This window comes from Pseudomyrmex gracilis, unplaced genomic scaffold (genome assembly GCF_002006095.1).
Source record: "Pseudomyrmex gracilis isolate BER0280 unplaced genomic scaffold, ASM200609v1 scaffold_53, whole genome shotgun sequence".
NCBI lineage: Eukaryota > Metazoa > Arthropoda > Insecta > Hymenoptera > Formicidae > Pseudomyrmex > Pseudomyrmex gracilis.
In genome coordinates, this window is record NW_018020637.1 from 78,305 (window position 1) to 96,777 (window position 18,473).

At 40.4% G+C, this 18,473-nt stretch overlaps 4 protein-coding genes across 6 annotated transcripts in view; 3 read left to right on the forward strand and 1 right to left on the reverse strand.

Moving 5' to 3' along the window:
* Nucleotides 1–7,147, reverse strand: part of LOC109853732 (serine/threonine-protein kinase WNK1) — an 18,200-nt gene extending 11,053 nt beyond the window's left edge. Inside the window, exons 1-9 of the mRNA XM_020426108.1 lie at nucleotides 6,849–7,147; nucleotides 4,985–5,515; nucleotides 4,698–4,840; nucleotides 3,706–3,973; nucleotides 3,297–3,573; nucleotides 2,044–3,191; nucleotides 1,628–1,800; nucleotides 1,140–1,518; nucleotides 132–935 (exon numbers count right to left, since the gene is read on the reverse strand). Of these exons, the coding sequence (XP_020281697.1) occupies nucleotides 132–935; nucleotides 1,140–1,518; nucleotides 1,628–1,800; nucleotides 2,044–3,191; nucleotides 3,297–3,573; nucleotides 3,706–3,973; nucleotides 4,698–4,840; nucleotides 4,985–5,218 (3,426 nt within the window). The 5' untranslated portion in view covers nucleotides 5,219–5,515; nucleotides 6,849–7,147. The remainder of the gene's footprint in view (nucleotides 1–131; nucleotides 936–1,139; nucleotides 1,519–1,627; nucleotides 1,801–2,043; nucleotides 3,192–3,296; nucleotides 3,574–3,705; nucleotides 3,974–4,697; nucleotides 4,841–4,984; nucleotides 5,516–6,848) is intronic.
* A 1,641-nt stretch (nucleotides 7,148–8,788) lies between these two features.
* LOC109853718 (bromodomain-containing protein 8) lies at nucleotides 8,789–13,470 on the forward strand. 3 transcript variants are annotated; one of them, XM_020426083.1, is made up of 4 exons: nucleotides 8,789–8,911; nucleotides 9,512–11,575; nucleotides 11,630–12,837; nucleotides 12,988–13,470. In XM_020426083.1, exons 1-4 carry the CDS (start codon nucleotides 8,893–8,895, stop codon nucleotides 13,162–13,164), a joined length of 3,468 nt encoding a protein of 1,155 aa, XP_020281672.1. In that variant the 5' UTR covers nucleotides 8,789–8,892; the 3' UTR covers nucleotides 13,165–13,470. The 3 variants fall into 3 exon arrangements, with proteins under 3 accessions (XP_020281672.1, XP_020281669.1, XP_020281670.1); XM_020426080.1 differs by having other exon boundaries at nucleotides 9,512–12,837; XM_020426081.1 differs by lacking the exon at nucleotides 8,789–8,911 and adding an exon at nucleotides 8,918–8,997 and having other exon boundaries at nucleotides 9,512–12,837.
* Nucleotides 13,471–13,540: 70 nt separating this feature from the next.
* Nucleotides 13,541–15,042, forward strand: LOC109853727. Its single transcript, XM_020426097.1, has 3 exons — nucleotides 13,541–14,144; nucleotides 14,359–14,578; nucleotides 14,756–15,042. The coding sequence occupies exons 1-3, from the start codon at nucleotides 13,977–13,979 to the stop codon at nucleotides 15,040–15,042; spliced, it is 675 nt and encodes a 224-aa protein (XP_020281686.1). The 5' UTR covers nucleotides 13,541–13,976.
* A 409-nt stretch (nucleotides 15,043–15,451) lies between these two features.
* On the forward strand, nucleotides 15,452–18,441 carry LOC109853681 (heparanase-like). The gene is made up of 6 exons (XM_020426018.1): nucleotides 15,452–15,731; nucleotides 16,069–16,400; nucleotides 16,579–16,825; nucleotides 16,901–17,257; nucleotides 17,446–17,890; nucleotides 18,030–18,441. The coding sequence occupies exons 1-6, from the start codon at nucleotides 15,644–15,646 to the stop codon at nucleotides 18,190–18,192; spliced, it is 1,632 nt and encodes a 543-aa protein (XP_020281607.1). The 5' UTR covers nucleotides 15,452–15,643; the 3' UTR covers nucleotides 18,193–18,441.
* The last annotated feature ends 32 nt before the right edge of the window (nucleotides 18,442–18,473 follow it).

Here is an 18,473-nt window from a genome sequence, read left to right on the forward strand (position 1 = left end):
GCCGCTTGATACTGCTGCTGCGGCTGCTGCGTAGGCGGTGGTGCCGCTTGATACTGCTGCTGCGGCTGCTGCGTAGGCGGTGGTGCCGCTTGATATTGCTGCTGCGGCTGCTGCGTAGGCGGTGGTGCCGCTTGATACTGCTGCTGTATCTGCTGCTGATATTGCATCTGTTGCGCTTGCTGGGGTTGCACAACTGACGTTTGCTGTTGAATTATCGGTTGTTGTTGAACCAACTGAACTTGCTGAGGTTGCAAGGTATGTTGTTGAGCCGGTTGCGCAGCAGATTGCAGTTGTTGCTGTTGAATGGGCATTTGCGATTGCTGCAATTGCATCGGAACTTGATTTTGCATCTGCATATTGATATTAGATTGAATTTGTTGTTGCTGCTGCTGCTGCTGCAATTGCATCTGCTGAAGTAACAACTGTTGCTGCAACAAGTTCTCAGCGTTCGCGGTGTTAGCCGCATCGGTTGCTGTGACCGTTTCTCTGTCCAAGCGCTCCTTCTCTTCTTTGGCTTTACGTTCCTCTCTTTCTCTCAGCAAAGCGCTAATTTGTGATTTTAACATTTTGGCTACTGCTTTAGCGTCATCTTCCAATATGAGACTGGATTTCGCCATTTCTAACGCCACTTCCTCTGCGTTATCGGCTTGTATGTCAAAATCGAATTGGATCGCCTCATTCTCTTTGTGTTTGTTAGTGCGTTTTTTGGGATCCAGCACGCGCAATCGAAATTCAACACGCGATAGCTCGGGATCTGCAACTGCCGAATCACGCGAGACCATTTCCAATTTCAATCCGACATCATCAGCGAAGAACTCATGATTGAGCAAATCCTTAACGAGCGGTCGTTCTTCTTTCTTCAGACGTATACACAAATCTATGATATCGCGCACTTCCGGATTTTCAACTCTGTCATAGCTCTGTGGCTTAACACCCTGTAGGTAATATAAACAAAGCATTGTCAAATTACCCATTATGTTTTATCACGTGCTGTAATTTATATTCACGCCCGATTTAAAAAGATAAATGTCTTTTTTCTAGAACTAACTGTACCAATATGTAAAAAATATCACTACTACAAACTTGTCAAAGAAAATATAAGATTAAAACGTAGAAATTCAACGATATTGTACACTCACCGATACTACGCGTTTGTATATTTGCGCTGGTCCTGTGCATTCGGAATATGGATATTCACTTGTGGCCATTTCAAGCATACACATTCCAAACGCATACACATCGACCGATTCGTCGTAATGTTCTTCGTACATTTCAGGCGCCATGAATTCTGGCGTGCCGATAACGCTTTTCGCAAAACTCCGGTTCTTCAATGTCGCAAGACCTAAATCGCCAATTTTCACGCTTCCCGTCGTACCCGTAATAAAAATATTATCACATTTTAAATCACGATGGATAATCGGTGGTGATCTAGAATGAAGGAAGCTCAGGCCTTTCAAGATCTGTCGACACCAGGACTTCAGTACTTTGGGATTGATCTTCTTAAATCTTCTTAAATACCTGTAATACCTTCAAACGCTGTACCTTGAATATCTTACAATATGGCAAAGTTAAAGCGTATAATACATATTAAATTAAAGCTTTTTTTCGAGCAACTAAAAGAACTTACGTTTTCAGTGTTCCTGATGTCATAAGTTCAGTGACTAGCACAATATATTTTCTACGGGTAAGTGTGACTTCCCAATAATCATAAAATCTTACAATATTCGGATGCTGTAATCCCTTTAACATTTCAGCTTCCTCTCTGAATCTCAGTCTCTCTGTTTTATTCAGCTTTTTCTCCTGTGTGACAAATAAGTAATCTTTGAGAAAAAAAAACAAAATTATTTGAATAGAGATGTTATAGTGTTTTACAATTTTTTTTTTTGAAAGCAAAATGTAGTTATATTGCTATGAAGCAAGTTATCGAAAATTGGCAGGGTTCTTTGATATTTTAACGATTAAACGAGCTTTGAGTTCTACTCCATACGCCGTTCTGTGCGTATGGTGAACAAATTAACTAATTATCGAGAAGATCTTACTAACCTGCAATTCGCACCAGGCTACAGCTACGCCCGTTTGAGTGTCCAAACCGCGATAAACAGTCTTGAAACTACCACGACCGATCTCCTCTTCGAACTTCAAAAATCTTCCATCGGGTGAAATACCTACAGCCTTTTCTTCGTCGTCGTCGTCTTCGACAGCTTGAACTCTAGCTCTCTTCAATAAATTTTGAACCTCCTCCATCGCCATTGTTTTCTGCGACAATTTCTCATCAACTTTAAAGTTTTCGTCGAGTAAAGGACCGATAAAACCCTCCACTGTTTCTTCCTGTGCCACCATATCCTTCTCGGATTGCTCCTCTACCTTCGTCTTGTCTTGCAAATCTGTACTCTGTACTTCTTCCATTTTAGTATCTAACGGCGGAACTTTACCCAACTTACTCAACGATTCGTGAAGCGCCTGTGTTGCCACAATATCACTGATACTAGTACCATCGTCGTCGAATATAGTCATCCTTTCTTCTTCCACCTCTTTCTCTACATCCGCCGTTTTGGTTTCCGCTTCCGTTATTTCTTCCGGTACCTTTGACGTTACGAACCTCGAACTCTTAATTACTTCTTCACTCGGTCCCGCGTTATCCCCCGTTTCCCTTTCATCACTAAATACAGTCTTCATAGCATTCGCAGTCTCTTTATCCACACCGTCATCACCACTATCCGCGTAGCCGATAGATTTTCTACTTTTCGCCTGTTTACCCTTGCTATTGTCTGTAGGATTCGCTTCGGTGTCTGTTGTAGTATCATCTAAATCCTTCTCTATGTTAACCGACTCGATATCTTTACTACTATGATGCTCGATCATTTTGTCCGCGGAATTTACGCTTTTACGTTTCGAAACTTTTTGGTCACTAATCGATTTGGCGCCAGCGGTAGAATTCGATAACGATTTTTGTTTAATATTTGCGATATTTTCCTGATTAGCTGTCTGCGATTTGTGCACCATAGACGGTTTTAGTGGCATATCATTTTGTTGTTCAAGCTCATTTGAAGTTACGTGTTGTACATCTTCAGTATTTCGCTGCAGATTAGTACATTCTTCGAGAATATTTTCTTCCACATTTTCTTCCTCATTCTTAACGAATTTGGCGGATTTTACTTTACTAATTGGCGTAGAAGGCGTAGAACTAGACCCTGTCACATAAAAATAGAATATCGTTACAATTATTATTTTTTTTCCATCAGTTTACGTGATTTTATTTTGCAAGTCTCGTGTGTGTAGACGTGAGAACACTTCACCTGGTGCTGCAAGTACGTTTTCCGTTGCTGTAATTGCTTCTTCAGCATCACTAAAGCTACGATCATTTTCATGATCCAACGATGATGAAGAATTCACACTTTGGACAGGTGACTTTTCAGAGATACGTAACGTGGAAATTATTTTCTTTTTGGAAGATGGCGAGCTAGCCGCAAGACCGTTACTATTTATAGACAAAGCTTCAGTACTCTGATCATGTCGCTGTGTTCGAATTTGTTTTTTAGAGATGCTAGAGGTGCGACTTATACTGGATAATACCTACACACGATAATATTAAATTATGACATTTTAAATTATATTGAAATTATTCAACTATATTAATAACACATTAAAATGACATAATCAAAACGACGTATCGACATATAATGAAATATTAAAAGCATAACTAACCTTCCTATCACCAGTAGCATTGGCACTAGAACCTGCTTGGGTGACAATAGATAGTTTTCTTTGGCGTCTATGATTATGTGCGTGACCGTGAATTCTTTGAGTCGTTACAACTGCACAGGGGCCTCCGCTTTCCTGAGAGGCTATGTGGCCCACTGCTAAACTGATACCACTTTGACTACCACTGCCTCCACTGGCCACCAGCTTAGGACATAAACTAGATAAGCCACCACCAGTTCCACCCGAAGTACGTTGCCTGTTAGTCTCATACCTGAAAGATTCATGGTTCTTGATCCACAAAATCTTGAAATCTAAATTTTCAAAATAATTCTCACATATATAGAGAGAAGTAATTCTACTTTTAAATATATTTATTATTCTTAAGACAAAAGTAAAAGAGAAAACTCTTAATCTATTGCAGACACAGAGACATTACATTTGTTATTTCTACATGTAACAGGTGTATGTATTTATTTCTATAATGCTGTGCAGCTAAATGTCATCACACTTAAAAAAGCATTGGTTTTTAAAGTACTATCCATGAATAAATGTGTTATGTGCAATTAATTTAAGTATGTCTTCACCTGTTTAAATTAGAGTAAAAGTAGGCTAATCACAAAACACTAGTACATTTATGCATGGAATGTATGATATGCACAAGACTCGGATATTAAACAAATTACTTTTTTCAAGTAAAATTATCAGACAAAGATACTGTTTTTTTTACTTTAACTCTTTTTTTAGTTTATACTATTACATTAAGTATCTACCATATCAAAAAAAAATTCAAACTATTACACACAAATGCAAACTAGTAGTTTATAAAAAATAATATAAAAAGTTGATAAAAAAATACTATTCTATATTTAAAACAAAACATCTATGTGTTGATTACGTACAGAAAATAATAATAAAAAATTGTCTACAAAACAAGTAGTAAGACATAACAAATGACAATGTAAAAAGCATGATTTTTGATACAGACATCATTATACCTGTCCTGCCTGCTGTGGCCAGATGAGAGGAATCCACGCACTGTATTGCCTATTGCTGCTTTCTTTTTAGTATCCCTATCTTTTTCTCTGTGCCCCCCGAAGCCAGTGCTCACCTGATGATCCTGACGAGTACCTTTATCGCTCTGGAAAATACAAGAAATAAAAATAACAAATTAATAAATTTTTTAACATCTTCAAAACATCTTCTAATGGACTTTACAATTCATTATTGAAGTTCTCATATAAAGAGCCTGATTTTGCATAATGAAGAATCTAATTAATTTCACCTTCAAACCAAACAGTTTTATGTTCAAATTAGAATTTCCACTTGTTGGAACTGGACTCAAGTCACACCGAAGTCGTCTGTGGGATTTCTCAACTACTGGCGGATCTTCATCTGCTTCCAACTGGCTTCCAATTGAAAAACCATGCGATTGCGTTAATACAATATCGTCTATACTGTGCGTATGATTGCTGTTCACTGAACTCACTGTCTTGCTGTCATTGTAACATCTCGGCATTGCACATAACCAACTTTGTTCAAGATTTTACTTCACAAAATTATTTTCACCAATTTCTCGCACCTATTTCTCGCTCAGCTTCGCTTCGATATAAAGTTAATAATCATTATCTTCTTAAGATAACCAACATAAAACTTTTTCGTCCAAGATAATTTGTTTTTAACAAGCAGTCTTTCTTACAAGATATTTGTTAAAATACCCATATCTGCAACATCTTGTTGGCTTAGACTATGTATCTTGCTGTACTAATTGCTAAACTAGTTAAAAAATTTCTAATGTCCAAAGAGCTGAAAGAATCTGAAATCAAAAAATAAATTTAATTTTTTATAAATTATATATATATATATATTACGTGAAGTCTTAAGATTACACAAACATGTTCTACACACATAGACACACACGCGCGCGCGCGCGCACGCGCACACACACACATACACACGCATTATCAACAGCAAATTAAACTATTTTGCAATTATTAGAAACAATTTTTCACTTTTCTCTGAGGGAAAATTGAAAGTTTTTTAAATGAGAATTTAATGTATGCCCATGAGAGATAAAATATTCACAAGCCATGACCTTACAAACTGCTACTTTAAAATGTTCACTTTAATATATGAAATATGTTGAGTGTTAGAATATCTGATAACTTATACACAATATAGATATTAAATGCAAACAATGTACAAGAACCAGTTAATTGATAATAAAAGTCAAAGGTGATAAACTGCACGGTGGAAGAAATTTTTTGATCAGGTTTTTACCCGTACAAAACCCAGCTGAATTCTTTGAATTCTTTGAATCATCAATACGTATTAATAAAGAAAATAGACATATGTGCGTTAACGTTCCGTGTGTGTCGATTATCAATGCGGACAAAATGTTTCAAACAAAAACAGGAAGACCGTTAAAATCGTAAGATTGTTGTCGGGCATATCGTGGGATAACGTTGCATGAAAAATGTGACGACAATACAGAGAGAATCCAGACGGCCATATACATGTTGTGTTGTATATGACTGCGCACACATTTGACGTGTCTCTCACCAATACACGGTTTTAACGATGCGCACACTTACTGACGTGGGTAAGGAACCACACACATTCGTGCAACGAACGCACGCGCGCACCGCACGCATACGTACACACAGACAAACACACACACACACACACAAATACGCTCTCGACGGTCAAGACCGCACACATAGAGGTGCTCGCAAATCAAATAAATGCGCATGCATATACATACACGCATACATACACACACACACACACACACACATACATAACGGCGCACGGCGCCGCAAGACACCGCGGAGAGAACGAGATAATATAACGAGATAATGTGACATCTATCCCAAAAATATCGCTCGCGGGGACACGTTTTTGCGCGTTCCACGACACGACCCGCTGACGAGGCGAGGTGGCGCCTGAACCCACGACATTCCGCGATAACGTCACGCGAGGCGCCGTTTATTTTTTTTTTTTATTTTTTTTTTTTTTGACCGACGAGAAAAAAACTCGTCGCCAAAATCCACGCGATGATACATGTCATGCGGAGAGAAAGAGAGAAAGAGAGAGAGAGAGAGAGAGAGAAAGAGAGAGAGAGAGATGCACGAACCAACAGTACCTACTTCGGTCTTGGGCTTTCATGCGAGGGAGTACGAGCGTCCGTCCGCTCGCTCGTATTCTCATTACCTCCGACACGCACCCGGTCATACTAGCCCCGCGATGTATCGACAAACAGCACTTGGAAATCCCGTTTAGCCAGCCGGTACTCACATTGGTGTTGCAGAAAATTTTCTCCCCGACTACACCCAAATAACTACCATTTTTTTTTTCATTGAACGCTACGCACTCTCCCGGTGCTATGTGCAAAGCGGTGGATATACACTAATCGACGTAGCTCGAGCGGACCTGACGAGCAACACCGGGGACACAAAACCGCATTTCGTCAAGTCTCACGCGCACGCTGCTAGGTGCCGCACCGCGGACAATCTCATCAACCATAGACGGCAAAGTGCGAACGTAGAAGCGGGGTTTCTCGCGTGGGCGCTGAATTGTTTTTTTAATTGAGTTGAGACTCCACAAGCGCGACATCTTGTTTAAGAAAAATGGCGTATATGTGTAAAACGCCGATGAATCGCATAAATATAGAGATATTTAAATAGAAATTTATAGAAAATACATACATTCACAGAGGTAACTCTCGTAATAACGCGAATATTCTGTTCCACAGAAATGCCGCGTTAGTAAGAGGCTCGCACAAGCGCGTTTTATTAAAAAAAACGAGATTAAACTTCACTTTACTACAATTTGTAAGTTATATCGAAACCACGTTGTTCATTTGTACCGCGTTGTACGAGAGTTAGACCTGGTTTATGCGGGCAAATAAGGCCTTGTTTTGGCCTTGTTTATGCGGGTAATAACTGTTAATTTATGCCGGAATTGGTACAGTTCAACTATAGGATTTCAATGCTTCTGTTATATTCTGTTATGCTTCTGTTAATAAACAGAAATATTAAAATCTTAGGCCCGCATAAACCAGGTCTTATTTTGTATTCTACTTTGACAGTTTTCTACTTTTGCCAATTTTTTCACTTCTAGATAAGTTTTCGATAACTTTATCTAGAAGATATCTCCCAAAATTGGTTCTTCTTATTGGTTCTCAGAGGAATTTATCCAGAGGATAGCTATATCGAGAGGTATGAAGAAATCGGCCGTGAACCTTTGTATTCTGGGTTGAAAGTGAAAATACAAATCGAATAAATGAAAACTCGTTTCGCGCACCTTTTCTACTAGAAAGCCCGCCTACTCCACAGCCATTGGCTGCCGGCGAATATCCCGCCAATCCCGCGCGCAACGCGCTATCCCCACTCTGTTCGCTTTTCTTCTCTTCTATACGCAGGATTCTCTTCTCTCTTTGAATCCAACGTGGTCTCAGTATCGTACACTTAACCTAACCTAACTCCAGTATATTGAAGTACATCCAATATCCAATATGTTGCCAATAAATTATTAATTTTTCGTTGTTCACGTTTGTTTTTCTTCTAGTCCCGTTTGTTTTTCTTCACAGGAGACGATAATAAAAAAACTTAGATATTTAATTCTTCTTTTATCATATAAGATTTTCTTAATAATTCACTGACAGAAAAACTCTGCCTCTACTTGTCACACCGTATCAAATCGTTCGATCGTTATTTAAGAATAACGGTCCGATGTCTCACTGACTGTGTTTCAATATTTACTGCCAATATTGGAAATTGAGAGCATCCGCTTCCGTACAACAGTACAGCACTGCGGAGTGGGGAAGCTTTTTGGTAGGAGAGATAAGAGAGATACACGAAAAACAAGACGAGTTTTCGTCTGCTACAGGTATTTTCTCTCTTTGAACAGAGTGTAGGGAAGAGTTTGACATTTATCTGACAGCTTATAAAAGCGGCAGGTCTCGCGGAATTGGCCAATCATATTGGCCGATTGACTGATTTGCGATTGGTCAATTCCACGAGACTGGATACTTGCGTTTGTGCGGAACGGGCTTAACGTTGACACATAAAATTTTGTGGTGGGTGAACGTAAACGCGCCAAAAAAAACAAGTTTGTGTTCAAAAATCATCACAAATTCTTTATTTGTACAACAAGATTATTTCATAAATATCAAAAAAAACCACTTCGGCAATGGCCTCGTTACAGGAAAGTGCGTACAAATTTTCATAGATTTTGTAGTTTTCAGAAAAGTGCACAGCTTAAACGTCAGAGAGGTTAATTTAATGTCAAAGTCAAGTCAGTATATTGCAAATATTTTGATTTAAAAGATTTGACAGTTACTCTTTTTGTACGTTTGTTAGCGTTGTGTCATTTCAGTATTTTTATTCAAAGTTTTATACGATAATTGAGATGCATTACCTTGGTCCCATTTCATATCTCCAATAGCTCGTAGAAGATTCAAAAGCTAATAAATACATTGAATTTCAACTAAGAGAGATTTTATGTCCTTTAACCCATTTGCATCATAATATTTGCGCATATATGTGCGCATTTTGCCTGGCCACTATCACCAGAGCGCGTATATGCGCGCATTTTACTTTGGCATTTATCACCAAAGCGCATATTATTTATACCAGGCCAAAAAAAAAATTTTGGTGACAAGAACGAATTTTTGACTTTTCTTTGTGATGCAAATGGGTTAAATATTCTTTTCAAATATTGAACTTATGCTATTGAATATTTGATTACATTCATGCTTAGTTTTTACAATTTGATTGTAGAATCTAAAAAAATGTAAAATAAATTTCAGGGTTGAAACTTAAACGTATATATCCTGACGCATGGACTGTGCGAGAACAATTATGTCTTGCTTCAAGTGTACTGAAATCCGGAGATCAAAATTGGATGACCGTATCTCGAACTTTGAAGCCGTTAGTTGAAAAAGATTTGTCAAGACCCCCAGATTGGTTCTCACAAAAGTCATGTGCCATGCAGTACGCATCTTTACTAGAGAATACTAACATACCAAAAAGAAAAAAACGGGAAAGCGGCGAAACTACCAGTGAATCTATAGTTCGAAAATTGACACAAGAAAGAGTAGCAGAACTTACTCAGAGTCTGGCTAATCAGAAAGATGAGTATCTGCGGCTTAAAACGGATCTCAACTTATTCGTGTCGAACTCAATTACTAATGAGAAGCTGGAAAAGATGTGGCGCGAAATGGAGCAGGAGGAGCGTGAGGCCGAGCTAGCGAAACGAACTCGCATGATGTGGTTGTTGAAACGTCAGCAGCAACAGAAACAGGAAATGAGCTCGCCTGTTTCAATTCCAAATCAGACACGCAAGATCGCAGATGGCACGATGGAGACGACACAGGAACCTTCGGTTACACCGACAGAAACCCCGGCAGAAAACGATGATGAGAAAAAGAGCAACAGAGGTGGCAGATCTCCGTTGTTAACAAGTTTACTAAAATCTCCCAGTCCAACCACTCAGACCATTCAATCCTTCCCGAGCACTCCGGTGAATTCTGTTTCGGTGACCTCTCCAACTATCACCAGCTTACTCGGATCTAGTCCCAAGATATTAAATGCGCAGTTAGCGCAGAACGTGTCGCCGCAGCTGCAGCAATTGGTCTCAACGGCGATTGCCAGTGCGAATGCGTCTACGGAACGACCGTCCGTAGGTGCGCCCACGCTCTCGATGCTGTTGGAAATGCCGACTAGTGCACAGAGAGGGCCTCTTCCCAATCTGCAGACTCCCATTGTTTCTCACGCGCAGCAACAGCAGCAGCAACAGCAACAACAACAGCAGCAGCAACAACAACAACAACAACAACAACAACAACAACAACAACAACAACAACAACAACAACAAGTACCTGTGGCAGTGTCTACTAGTGCAATAATTCACAACAACTTTCAACAAACGGTGCAGCCGCAACCTCAAGTTCATCGGGTCGCTGTACAAAATGAGCTGACAAACGCGACGGCGGTAGTAGCGACGATTCCAACGACACTGTCAACAGCAACTACGGTTGCCAACATCGCTACCGCGCCGACGAATATATCCGCGTCGGATAACATGGTGCAGATTATCGAAAACATCGACGACGTGATACGAAAGGACATAAAAGACATAATGGTGGACGTGATGGACAAAGACGAAATAAATGAGATCATCGGCGACATCGAGGAGTTGATCAAGGAAGAGATCACTGGCAGTCCGCAAACTCTGGGTACGAATAGCACAACAACGACAGTGACACCAGCGGTTATCGGTGGTGTGTCTCAGCAAGCGGTGGGCATTCCGATAGTGACGGCAGAAGTGAAACCAGAATCAAGAGACGTGGACGAGGCGGTGTCGCTGTCCGATTCACCTCAGAGCGAAATGGCGATTGAGGAGATCGACTCCAGCACGTCAAACATTGCCGAGATCATCGGGACCGTGGCCATAGAATCGCAAGAGCCCAAAATCATCGTCACGGAGATCACGGAAACTGTATCGAATCCGCCGGAGGTGACGAAATCCGAGACGAGTACTTCCGATGAGAAAGTAGATCTGTCGGAGGAGCTTGGAATTTCGAAATTGGAAACCAAAGACGCGGAGAACAATAAGACCGTCTCGACGGAAGAGAAACACGTAGACGTCGAAGTGAAGCCTGTGGACGACGTTGCGTCGAACGCAGAGAAGGAAGAAACCAATTCTAAACTTCTGGACAAGGAGGCCAAGGAGACGATAGAGGAGACCGTGGAGGAGGAAGTCGCTGAGGAAGACGAAGAGGAAGACGAGGAAATAGAAGTGATCGTGCCCAACAATAAAGAATCATCCGAGAGCGTCAAAGAGCAGAAGGAGCCTGCGGAGGACAATGAAGGTAAAGATAACGCGGGATTAGATCAATTAGAAATGCATTTGGCGAAAATTACAGGGGACCAGCAAGACGTCGTGCCGTCCGCGGAGATCGTCAGTGTTTCCTCGGAGGTGACCAACGACATGCCCAGTGCCGAGGACACGGAGAAGTCGCAGGACATCAGCTTGATCTTGGAGGACGACGAGAGCAGTCAGAATTCGGAGATCAAGAAGAAAACTGTAGCCGAGGAACAGATAATTGAAAATACGGTTGAGAGCGCCGAATCCTTGGAATCGTTCAAAGACGGAGTTTTGATCAAAGAAGAGATTGCTGAAGTGAAGGAGGAACTCTCGGTGAAATCGCAAGAGGAGGAGACCGTCGAAGAAACGGTAGAGATAATTACGGAAGAAGTTAAAAAGGAAGAGGTCAAGGATTCCTCGAAAGATACTACGAGTTCCGTTGTACAGGAAATAGAAATAAAGAAGGAAATCAGCACCGAACCGATTCAAACGATCGAAGATACCACGGAGGTGGTAACCGTTAAGAGCGAACCTGACGTTGAAACTGAAGTGGTCAACGCCGAAGCGAACAACAAATCCGATAGCAAAGAAAATAAATCCAAAGAATTGAAAACCGAAATGGCTTTGGAGGATAAACCATTGTCGTCGTTCCGTTCCACCGAAGAAATTAAGAAAGAGCCAAAGATAAGTGTGAAAGAAGAGGAGGAGGAGAAAGAGATCAAGGTAGAGGTAAAGGAGGAAAAAGAGGAAAAAGAAGAAACGACCAAGAAAAACGCGGAAGGCAAGCAAAGTGTGAAGAAAGAAACCGAGTCGGCGGTCGTGGAGGAATCTGGCGAATTGGACGAGGAGGAATCTTCGTTGAGCAAGCTGAGCAGCGGACGGGCGATGAAGACGTATTCGAAGAGACAGACCGTGGCTGTGGACAGCGAGACGGAGAACGAGAGTACGGGAGAAGGTGCGGATTACCGCGCCTGGAAGAAGGCGGTGATGCTCGTCTACAACCGTCTGGCCACGCACAAGTACGCGTCGGTGTTCCTCAGACCGATCACGGAGGACCAAGCGCCCGGATATCACTCGGTGATCTTCCGACCGATGGATCTGTCGACCATCAAGAAGAACATCGACAACGGCACGATCAGATCCACCATGCACTTTCAGCGAGACGTCATGCTTATGTTTCAGAACGCCATCATGTACAACAAACACGATACGGTAATTTATAAGATGGCAATATCGATGCAAGAGGAGTGTTTGCAGCACATGCAGGTAAGAAAAAGAACGACGATCTTTATTTGATGTAAACGCACGACGTAATTTTTAATTTCTAAACGTATTTTGTCTGTAGTAACCGAATGTTTTCTTTTAAAAATGATATGCGTATGCTTTTGAATGATAGTAATTGCCATTTAATTTTAGATATTAGTTCAAGTAACCGGGGAGGGAACGTTTCGAAGAGAGACCAGAACGGCTGCGAATAGTAGCAGCGACGCGAGCGAGAGCAATATCAAGCGAAAACGAAGCCACATCACTCCGAGTCCTCACGACACCGACAATCCGCGCTCGAAGAAGCGTCGAAAGTCCGAGAACGATTAAAAAAAATCGCAATTAACGAGTCGGCGTGTATGAAGATTTTAAATTTGTGTGTCTAACGGTGGTCGCGAAGAAAAGAAAGTGCGAGCGAGAAAATTTGCAGTTTGTATTTTTCAGACATCGAGAGAATAGCACACACTTGAGAGTTATAGACTTACAGCGAGTTTTATCTCTCATATTAGTGAACAGAAGGTTGGTTAGGTGTATCTAGTATAATTAAATTGAACACGTATGTCTAATATATAATGTATATACATATATGTGTATCAACTAAATTTAAATTTAATCGAGCGCGTGAGAAAAGCTTGAGGAAAAAAATTATAAGATTTTCTCTTTCATTTTCACATCATCAAAAATTATAAGATTTTCTCTCAATAATGTAACTTTTTTCCTTCTTTATGGATTTTTTTTCTCTTTATCGCCTTGAGTCTAGATAAAAAAAAAAAAGGATATGTAACAAAAGATGAATTAATTTCTGCTGTCAAAGATGTTAACATGTATGTACATGTTACGCTTCTGTTGTACTTCACGAAAATGAAATAAAAAATTAACTCATAACATCAGTCAATTTTGCGTTTTAACTGAATTAACTTATACACAAAATGATTTTTTAAATTTACGTTACGGTAATATCGCAAATCGCGAAAAAAACACTACACATCTCGCGTAACTCTTGCGATTGACCGACTGATATTTATTGCGATCGGTTCGTATAAAAATTCACCAGTATATTTAAACATTTAATCCATAAAAGAGACGCGCGATGATGTCGTCACTCGGACAGTGCGGCATCTGAATATTGAGTGAAAACAAAAATGGGATATTGTTCGTGGGGAGACGTAAAACCGGCGTGTAATTCTGAAGAGGAGGGTTATGAGAATCATCGAGATACGTCTGGAATCGGAGAGAAAAGAAGAAGTGGTCAAGTTTCCGGTATTTTTGAACAAAACGTGAGCAAAGCACAGAACAACAAATCACATTCGGTGCGATACATACAATTCCCGCAACACGGGAGATTCCGTTTGTTGATGTCAAATTTTTTTTTGCGAGCGAGATTAGATTACGTTATTATATGTGTGAAATATACGGAAAATATATTTCAACATTGTGTCTTTTTCTACTTGAGAAAAAAGACTTTCTCTGTTAGAGAATTTTTTTTTTTAGAATATACATGTAACTCGAATCGTATATTTAAAGCCTTCAACTCTAGCTCTGTCGAGATCGAGCGATGTCGATTGGCAGTTTTGGGCCGAGGACGAGCTTAGCAATACGGAATCGCGACAGAGATTAACAACGAGACGGAAACGCCGTCGCAGCATATCCTATAGAAATCGCGCTGCAAATAGAAGTCGATCTCGCGCTCCTAATTCTTCGAGTTCCAGCTCAAGTTCGAGCATTCACGCTTCTTCGCCTACAGGTAAACTTTCTCACATTGTTCTCATATTTTATTTCGTTGAAAATCTACAGTTCTGTATGTTTGATTTTTTTCTTTTGGACGTGAGGAGAAATAACGTACATAAGTTTAATTACCGCAGAACATTAAATTGCGTGAATCTCTTTATTTTATAATAAATTCTGTATTTCTCCTTGGTAGTTCGCAAAACACGAAGACACTGTCGATGTCGAGCAAGATCTGAGAAAACGAGAGAACAATTTGTCAATAGGGAAATACCAAGTGCGAGCATCGGAGAAGCGACTTGTACAGCGAACAACGTCGTCGTCGCGAAATGTGAAATTCCATCTACGTCTGGTCAAAAATTGACTGATGCGTGTTTCAAGAGTCCTCGGACAGTTTTATTATCCACCAATCACTATGAACAAACAGATGACACAGAACAGGATGTCCGACAAGATAAAAACACTTTATCCAAAAAGAAATAAATAATGTTCGAATTTAAATAAAATGTAATTAATAATTCGTCACTCGAGAACTATTGTGTGTGTGTGTGTGGCGCGCGTTCTATATTTTTTTGTGCACGAAATCTGCTAAAGAAAAATTTTCGGAGCAGAGAGTTAAAATTTGGAAAAATCATATTGGACCGAGTTTTGGATCAATTTGATCAAAAACGATTTGTTTTCGTTTTATCAAGTACAACAGCGAAGAAAAATAGAAAACAACGGAGATTACTTGGTAGAACGAGAGAATCGGTTTTAATAAATAAAAGAATTACTTAGGATCCAGTTTTCTGTCGCAAAACTTATGCACTCGTCCAATATATTGTTATGGATTGGACCGAAGTGACGTTAAATCGCTTCTCGCCGAAAGTGACTCAACTCTCGTAAAACTGTGACATACTTCAACGTAGTTAAGTTTCAGATTTCGCGCGAAGCGGAAATCCGATCACTCCCATTGTCAATTGTTCGCTGCTGACATACAAAAGAGTCGGCAAATTTGCGCGCATGACATTGACATTCGCAACGTTGATCTGACCTCTGACCGGGTTGTTGGTTCCCGTTGGATCCTCCTCTCTCCGAGACGACAATGAGCTACTTTGTAAACAATAATTGGGGCAAGAGTCCTTTCTATCAAAAACTAAATGATCCTCGAAATGACATTCTCGTCGGAAGCGGTAAGTTGAAAGAATACGTCCAAGAACGTACGTGTTCAAGAAAATAAAAAGCGTACTACTCTTGTTTGCAAACAAGAACACACAATTTGCAGTTTTCTAAAATAAAAACACCTCAACTTGTCACAAATCATTAATTGTTTTGTGTACGCCGCTAATTGCCGACAATCGTTACAAAACAGCGAATGTCGCCATCTTTACCGGAAGTTTGTTGTGTCACGTGATCGTAGGAGATTTAAATTTTAAAATACACGCACAGCTGAGCTCCGCGTAATTCAAGTCGTCGGGACTTTTAATTCGCATATAATTCCGAATATGATATTTCTTTTTTTTGTCACAGGTTCAACAGATTCAAGAATACCCTCTTGTTGTCGTTCCATCGGACTCGCCGTGTTCTTGATACTGGTGATACTATCCTTTTACATATGTCCTTTTCCAACTTTGAACCCACCGGTTCGCACCCATGTGTTGCACTTCGATAAAAAACAGCCTCTTTTGCACGTTACTTCCGACAAGTTCTTGTCGCTCGGCCTTGACACGTCTCTACTTCGACAAATGAAGGAATTGCCTGTCGGCAAAGAAAAATTCGTCAATCTAGGTCGTCACTTACGTCCAGCTTACGTCAGAGTGGGCGGAACGTCTGCCGATTGTCTGATATTTAATCAGAATCAGGTGGGTCTCTGTAGTTGTTAAGAATCTCGTGAATGTTAAAACTCGGGATTTTCACAATTTGGAAAGTTTAGAACTTTTTCTCTAATGGAAATAAGTTTTAATTGTTTTATTTTAGAAAATTATTTACTTGTATCGATTTATTGACAACTTTTATTGTCTCTTCAATTCAATGCTTCAGGTGGAACAGAGTTTTTCCGAGAAGATACCCAGTCCTGTGGACGGTCAGGATATCAGCAACTTTACCATTACCAGTACGGATTTGCTCGCTGTCTACGATTTCGCGCTGAAGTCCGAGTTGCGAATGATTTTTGATCTAAATGTGTTGCTGCGAAATCCGGATGGATCTTGGAACGATACTAACGCTCAAGAAATTATCGCGTTTGCTAAGAGTCAGAGCATGGAATTGGACTGGCAATTGGGAAATGGTGTGAACACAAATTTAACATATTAAGTATTATAGTGTGATGCGTACGTGATAAATAATATGTTTTTGTTTTTAGAACCAAATTCCTTCAGACACGTGTTTAACGTGACGATCGGTGCAACAGAGCTTGCGAAGGATTACGATCGTTTGAGAGAATTATTGGACAAGGCGGGATACGCCGATAGCATCGTTATCGGGCCAGAAGTGAATCATGTCGGAGACAAGAATAAAGGAGAGAAATATGCCGAGATGTTTCTCAGGAGTCAGAAAAACGTTGTGGATTACGTCAGCTGGCATCAGTATTATTTGAACGGACGAGAAGCTAATGTCGAGGACTTCGTGAATCCTCTTACGTTTGACGTGTTGCCGCAGCAAATTAAATCCATGGGGAGATTCGTCGCCGCGTCGGGAAGAAACGTTCCCATGTGGTTGTGTAGGTTGAAATTGGGAAATTTCTCGAAAAAAAAAAAACAATTCTACTTCTCGTTTTCCAGCTGTTTTTATTTTATTTTTAAATGTGGAACTGTTTTTGTTTTTACTGCACGTTTTTATTTTTGCAGTACATTTTTTTTTTTTTTTTACAAAGAAAACGTTTTGCACCGAGTGAAAATTAATTTGCAGCGGAAACCAGCACCGCTTTCGGCGGCGGAGCGCCCGAATTATCTGACAGATTTGTGGCTGGATTTCTTTGGTTGGACAAATTGGGATATAGCGCCAGCGCGGGGTTGAACGTCGTGACAAGGCAGTCGTTGTTCGGCGGTTATTACGCCATGGTGTCGCCGGAACTCGCGCCGAATCCCGACTGGTGGGTCAGCGTTTTTTACAAGCAATTTGTGTCGGAGAAGGTTCTTAAGTTGCACACGCCCAGCAACGTCGACTACGTGCGACTTTACGCGCATTGCACACCGAAGAAATCTCTGATCGCTCGAGTACCGGCCGTCACTATCTACGGAATGAACTTAGACAAAATCGCGGCCCGCGTCTACATCCCGGAATTGATTGTGCAGTTAAAAAAATACGTGAAGATATTCTTCTACTCTTTGACTGCTGATAATTTGCAATCGAGGCATGTATCACCTACAAGACAGAAATGAAATAACTTTTTTTTCATAAACAGCTGTGAACAGGCAAATTTTAACTTTTTATAAACAAAAGTTTATTGGCTTTGATCAGCATTGACAAAATTTTAATTGTTTTTGTTACAGTGAAATAAAGATGAACGGCAAAGTGTTGAAGCTGCGACCGAACGGCGACTTGCCGCCGTTTCGACCTGTGATACTGAATCCCGCGGATCCCGTGATCTTACCACCGTACTCCATGGTGTTTATGATGATTCACGGTATCGAGGTTCCTGCCTGTTCGACGTGAACGAGAAGAGAAACACTCGAGTCAATTTTTACGTATATTTATTTATATACTATCTTTCTTAAACATTTATATATATATCATAAAACATATGTTACATATTTTTTACAAACTCTTATCAACAAGGAAGCCGTTTGTAGAGGCGCGAGTAGGCGTTTTACCCCGAAACGGCCCTCTCGGCAGAAATTTTACCGAGTAAAACTAGCTTTCAGCTCGCAATAGCTGCGTTGCTGTTCACTTCGGAAAAAAAAACAAACAATAAGTATCACAATGCTCTGTACAAA